Source organism: Saccoglossus kowalevskii, chromosome 20 (assembly GCF_978046115.1).
Source record: "Saccoglossus kowalevskii chromosome 20, keSacKowa6.1, whole genome shotgun sequence".
In the NCBI taxonomy this organism is placed as follows: domain Eukaryota; kingdom Metazoa; phylum Hemichordata; class Enteropneusta; family Harrimaniidae; genus Saccoglossus; species Saccoglossus kowalevskii.
The window spans coordinates 21266509-21273878 of NC_140660.1; the positions used below are offsets into that span (position 1 = coordinate 21266509).

Here is a 7370-nt window from a genome sequence, read left to right on the forward strand (position 1 = left end):
ACAAGGTATAAAGTTGAATATCATAAACTTATAAATGAATTGTTCACATCGACGTTCATGCAATCTGGTAAAAGAACTGCTAAATGTATTGAAGTTTTCAGATTCCAGTATAAATTTACATAAACTTTACAGGTATTGTATCTGGGTTATTTTTAACCCGTTGCTCAATCCGATGAAGATAGTAATTCACTTTCAAGTTTGGATCTATATTATGACGGGTTTTATTTAATAACAAAATTCAAATGACACTGAAATGCATATATTTTTTAATATGAATTACAGACATGCATACGAACATGTACAGACATCGTGTAATAACATGCTGATGGTAATGTCACTGCGATTGTTTCAATGTGTATTAAATGAGACATCTTTACTTACTGTTTCTTTCAATCCTGGTTTTGTGTATTTTCAACAGCTCTACCCATGTGCAGTAAACCACAGCCAGTGTATTCAAACATACTAACGATTCCATCTCCACTTCCTGATCATTTCAAACCTGGAGACAGTATTATATTTAGATGTACAACTGGTTATATATTGAATGGAGTAAGTGTTATAACATGTCAAGATGATGGGCAGTGGAATAGTAGTGTACCTACATGTACAGGTGAGATGATAAATATAGCATTACATTTAGATGTACAACTGGTTATATATTGAATTGAGTAAGTGCTATAGCATGCCAAGATAATGAAAGTGGAACAGTTAAACATATGTCTGTATATATGAAAGGATATAATGAACACTATAACATATGCTTTCTTATAAGACAGTTAAAGATACATAGTGATTTAAAATGGCATGCATCTTGAGTCCATGCACCACGTTCGCCTCCCCGTATAACCTGGTTATTTACAGTCAATATTTCAATTGTCAAATATAAATGTTCATCTAAGGAACTATTTGCTGGGTTATGTTATTTGTCTGTGCTACTTCTCATGCAGTATTTTGTTTGTTTTGTTTTTAGTCAATTTCACATTCATCCTCAAATACAACTTCAGATCATATTTTATGCGTTGTTTTATATTGATACATACAATAATTTCTTTCAATTGCACATACATGTACTACTAGTATTTCACAATAACTTTAAAATGTCAGTTTTTAATTGGAATATGACACAAATCACGTAGCCCAACCTTCTAGCCCTTTATTTAATTTGAGTGGTAGGTTTAAAAATGCTTTTTTAAATTATGCTTTGCTAGAGAATTATAAGATTTTTTTACTATTTTTAGTAGAAGACGTATTTAAGTGTTAAATGTCCAATACATGTTTGAAATTTAGATTTGATTTACAACGTCATGAAAACATTAGGGTATGATTCATACTGAATACACGATTGTGTAATTACCCGTACGTACTACTGATTCCGGAACGTGTGCATTAGAGTTTTCCTTATTTCATCGAACCAACACGGGTATATTTGCTTCCAAAACTGGGGTTATATTATACTTCATGAATCATATTGTAATGTTTTTTATTGGTATTCAATATCGACAAAGAATATTTATACAAATATACAAATAGGTTAATTTCTTAACATTTAAGGCTTGAATTCTGTGTTGTGTGAATTTAGAATTTTACTTTATTGTTCCATGAAGGTGTGTTGAGAAAAGATTGTAGTTATAGATACCAGGAACTATTTAAAGCAATAGATAAATTCGGTAGTGTAAACTTGACTGTAACCTACTAGTATTTGTATTTTCAGCTGTGTCTTGTGGTGTCCCGCCATCATTTCCAAATGCCTACCATACGAATACTGAATATATCTATCCAAATATTGTATACTATTATTGTAATAATGGTTATCATAGTGGTAGCGATACACTATATAAACAATGTCTGGATTCTGGTGAATGGTCAGTTGGAATAGAACCACAATGTACAGGTTGGTTTAACTTTTGTTATTCAAATTCTGAAATTGAAAAACATTTAGTATACACATTATTCGTATATGAATCGCAATTGATTTATTGTGGTTTTCATGCATTCCATAATATCTTACTTTGTGGAAGACAACAACTGTATTTCTATGTGACGTCATATTGATGCAAACTATTATATAATTTCTAAAGATCATGCAGTTAACAATTGTGATAATTCCTCACTACACATGCATAATATCTTTTTACATTATTTTATATATATTACGTTACTGCAAATATTTCATCCCTAGTCACGTGTTGAACAAGTAGAACCCTATATTGTGTTAGCGATGTTTTTACCTGTGATCAAACATGATTCGTGTTTTCTGTTTTAAATGTTGCCTTTGATAATAATTATTTTTGATCTTCACATATTTCAGTGACTATTTACCTACAGGGTATCCATGATTTCCACTAGGAATTATATTTTTATGTAACTTAAATATATTGTCCATAAACATGTTTAATGTATTTTAGTTATAACGAGTCTACCGACTTCTTTGCCCAGTACAAAATCTCCTGAAATATCTACTAGACAAAACGAGCTCAGTGATGAATCCACTGGTAAGACAATATCCTCACTCCTCTCATTTCGCAATTATCAGCTATTATGAAAACTATTGTAAAACTGGTATATCGCATCTATGTCGCCTTTGTTGACAATGTAAACATGTTTATTGTTTTAACATTTGCATATAACATAAATAGATATAAAACAAAATATTCTTATGATTTTTTTATCTTAGGTACTGGTGATACATTAAAGCACAGCTCGACACCGAGTGAGGGAAGCACAATTATTCGTGATACTACATTCAAACCAAGTGTATCATTAGGTGAGAATGCGGAAGAGATAGATAGGAGTGATCAGTGCAATCAGAAAGGTAATACGACTATCAAATATAAAAGAGAGATTTAGTTATCTAAATACAATGTATTTATAATATACATATATGTCTCTATGTCGGTGATAAATCCGGGTATACGACATGTTACGAAAGAAGCGTAGTGGAAGAGACGATTACACTGTAGAGATACCTGGTTCGACCCAATGAAATATATAGTACATTACAGATAGTCGAGTTTTATTCATCCAAACGGTCAACTGAAGTCACGCTACGCTGTCCTCTTCTAGAAAATCTTAACAATTCTCCAATAATACTTTTAGGGATGGTAGAGTAAACATGCAATCAGCCAATGTCTGTAATCGTTGTCATAATAATGTCATTACCAGGGATATGTCTCGAAAGTTAAAGCATTTCGAAATTGTTACTACTGAATGCAATTAGTAAGCAATGTATTTATAAAATTCTTGTAATATGTGTTTATTATAGTTAGCATGAACCCGCAAATTGTTGGACCTAAATAATGCTGCAAAGTCATGTGAACCAAATGTGCGTACGTGATGAGACAATAATAACAATGTGGCATTGGTAAACTATTTGTAATCATGGAGTGGCTGGAATACTTAAAATATTCCAAGCTATGCACGGAGAAAAAAAAATACATGCAAGGTGTTGCAGAAAAAATGTACAGACTGGACCGGCGAATAAAAACCACCAGCCACCTCACACTGATTTTGAACACATATCTACAATATTATAGGTGCTAATCCGGGTGTATACGTAGGCTTTGGTATTGTTATTGTCGTCATGGCAGTAGCCATAGTAACGTTGGTATTGCTGTATAGAAGAGCAAGGTAAGTTACATTGTTGAGTCAATCGGTATAATTGGTATAATTATAAAAGACAATTTGTGAGTTACTGTGTAACGTGGAATTGTTGTCTGAATACGTCATCATTATCCGCCATTGTTTCGTCCTCGTTCGCAATTGGTTATTATAAAAACAACTAAAATATTCTTCCACGTATCCAATTGGTATAAAGCCATGTGTTTGCAGATAAACGTGAATTCTTGGAAACTTGTAGTCCCTTTGAATAAATTTGATTAAACATGAGCCATTGACGGTGCGCATCTTGCACGAACTATGAACGAGCCTGTAGTACTACTGACGTAATCAAACAATATTTTACATTGTATCTAACAAGTACATGTTCGCCTTGAAGAAACTATCAGTATTAGAATGAAAGGATCCCTATATATGTCTAAATATAAACAAATTGGAACTTCATACAATGAACATACTGTCAGTTCCTCATTGTCACTTTATCCAACAGACTCAAATCTACCAGGACCGAAGAAAAAGAAATGACAAACTTGGATAAAAGTAATGATCGTACATATCAGGACCTTATCATAACTGGCAACGTTGACAATGCATACCAGACTTTAAATTATCACGACGAGAAAAATAAAACAGACGTGGATTATGTTAATACTCCTAGACCTGGTTGTTATGAGGAGATTGAATTAGGACAAGATGTACCGAAACAAAAGAAACAAGCAGATCAAGACGAGTTAGGTAACGTGTCTAAAATACAGGAAGCATTGATCGTCTTGCAGCAATATTTTACTGCCCATGACGTAGCAACTAATAGTGGCAAGAAGGGGGAAATATCAGATGCGCAGAAGGCAATGACAACGTTAGTCAATTACGTAAACGCGCGCAAGTGAATATGAAGAATTGAACGAAAGTTTTCACAACAGTAGTCTGTTCAGCGCTACGTCGATGACCTTGTCAACATAAAATAGTTGTTTACCACGCTTATATTCAGTATTGTGCTAATGTATAAAATTTAATAACAATTGTATTACGAGAAAGATGGGTCATGATATTACTAACAATGCATGCAGAATGTTTTTTAGTTCAATGTGTGGTGTTGCGGTGTTGTGGAGCTGTGCCATCGTAGGTTTAAACGATATTGACATATAATGTGTTTAACAGAGATGTTCAACATTGATTAAATGACAACAATCACCGCAAACAAACTTATTTTCAATATATTTGGTTATTATTCAAACTTGGGTAAGTTTTAGGAAAGCTTCAACATTTTCATGAAACTGTAGCACAATGGCAATGCGGCGGTGCGTTTCTGTAGCTTCAAAATTAGTAGTGTAAACGTTCATCATCTAGAATATAGTCACATCTTTCAAAATATCATCTTTGATGATGGACAACTGACTGAAGATCAGAGATTTTGAACTTTTGAACGGCATTTGATTCATGCGTCATAGAAGCGCTTCGTCGCCAGATGGCGCGATTTATAGGAAAGGTGTATTGACAAAAACCTTTGATATTCGTGCCAGTTTAGCTACACACACAGAACATGCCAGAAATTAGGTACCGCGCACCTGGGCGCGTGCTATTATATATCTTACTTATTTTTGGCGGTAGTCGCCATCCCGGTTCGCCTTACATACGGGGTTTGTAGGTCAATGCATACATTTGCACCAGGACGGCTTTTAGTCTAAAAAGGCGTTGTGGTAATAAAACAATAACAATGTTGAGTGCCTGGTATTGGCACAATTTAGTAGATCAGACACTTGGCGACAAACACCTTGATCTGCAAACGCCACAATATGACATAACATGACGAAATAGAGAAATAATAGAATGAATAATCCAGAAAATAACATAACCGTATACTATTTTTTGTACAAACAAGTATTACATCTCGCTTATTTTTGTCTATGGAAGTGAAATATATTGTTTTTAAGCAGAAATTAAATAAAATATGGGCCATAAGAAACTCATGGGATGACGGCAGAAAAAGTGTGCAAAATAGTTGTTTTCCTTCATGTAGATTTCTGATATGTTGTACATGATAAATTTACATTTTTTGTTTTCTCTTTGAATTTTTTTCCGAAGATTTAGGTGTGCAGATTTGTGTCCATTATTGGTCCCTGCAAGATTTGTTTCCAATTCTGACTTCCACCTTCAGAATTTCAACTTACCACTATGCAAGTATTACCAATATATCAGCAATTCTCGTAATCCACAATAGGCAATAGACAATACAATGATGTTACTTTAAAATATGTATTGTTATTAATGATTGTCATGTAAAAAATTATAGAATATAATTTGTATGGGTTCAGAAAAATACGTATTTTTTTTGTAAGAATGCCTTGAAGTTGCATTCCCACTTTGCAAAATATACTCTCTGAATACAGAGATTTTTTTCCCTTGGAAATCAGTTATACCAGATGTGTTTGCCCGAGGGATAAGACACTCAAATACTCTCAAAATAAAATAGACTGAAAAAAGGAGACAGTTATCTAATTTTATTATTTCATATATTTTTTAGCTAAACCTGCATAATTTGTTATCACATTTTTATCTTCTTTTTATCTTCTTGCGGAGTGTGAGACAACTTTAAATCATAGAAAATAAATATGTCGTTTTAAACATATTTTAACTTTTCTTTATATAATTTATAGAAATATCCGTATTTTGCAAAATAATCTTCTCGTGAAAAAAAATTCTTGTTAGTCAAGAAAATAATAATTTGCTAATTTGACCATTTTATTCACCTCCCACAAATATATTATGTATATTCCCTAACTCGATATGCCATCGCATGTGACTAGCGCCACCAACGCCTGTCGCCGACAATGACTAGCAATTTTATAAACTGACAATTCGTCCAAAACATTTTGTAAATTTACATGTTATTCTTACATTAAATTATCTAAAAATAAATTAAAATACCTAATAAATTGAATATCTGAATATTTGTATATTTAAACGTGTCATAGACTAGCTTTTTTGTAATATTAGAACAAGTACGAATGACAAGCTACAAATTACATGAAGGCGAAACAAGGTAATACTGTAATTTCGATATATTCTACGTAAATCGCTGAATATTCTCAAACGTATTACACCGTAACTCGCAATTTCTTGCTGTAAATATGGAGAGAGAAGTCGACTTTCTTGGAAAATAACGCGCAGTTTCTAGTAAGTTGAAAAAACGTTTTTTAAGAAAGCCAAATATAGCGGAAGCGAGCGAGCAGTTTGGAACACTTGCGAGGACCCTTGAAAACCAGGAGTGTCCCCAATATACTGGTCTGTGTTGATTAGCTCAGGCGAGATGCGAACACATGCATTGACGGAAGCAGCAAGGTTGTTTCTACATGCTGCCGAGAATGATGAAAGCTTGTACTGCGCTCATTTCGATGAACATCTAACGGCGGCAATCAACTGTCATAACCACGCAGTACGAGTTCTGACTGAACAAAAACAACCCGCCCTGCATAGGGTGGGGGTACTCCGAGTCAGACCTGGTACCCATGCTGAAGTATAGCTTTTCAAAAAAACTCTAAACACGTACTTATTTGTGTGAAATTGCACCCTTTTTCAAGTGCAGTAACTTGAAATAGATACCCTATATACATACTAAAATCATACTGTTTCCAAGTTAAAATGTTATGAATTTATGAGATTCCTTTTTTCACACTTTATTACTATATTCTAAGTTACATCCGGCTTATAATAGGATTTACAAGCAACCTATCCAACAACAGAACCAGATAAAAAGT

At 33.4% G+C, this 7370-nt stretch overlaps 1 protein-coding gene across 1 annotated transcript; it reads left to right on the forward strand.

Moving 5' to 3' along the window:
- Positions 1-426: 426 nt before the first annotated feature.
- Positions 427-4817, forward strand: LOC144358479 (uncharacterized). The gene is made up of 6 exons (XM_085494441.1): positions 427-610; positions 1712-1891; positions 2406-2492; positions 2675-2812; positions 3534-3627; positions 4106-4817. Exons 1-6 carry the CDS (start codon positions 427-429, stop codon positions 4500-4502), a joined length of 1080 nt encoding a protein of 359 aa, XP_085350567.1. The 3' UTR covers positions 4503-4817.
- Positions 4818-7370: the final 2553 nt, after the last annotated feature.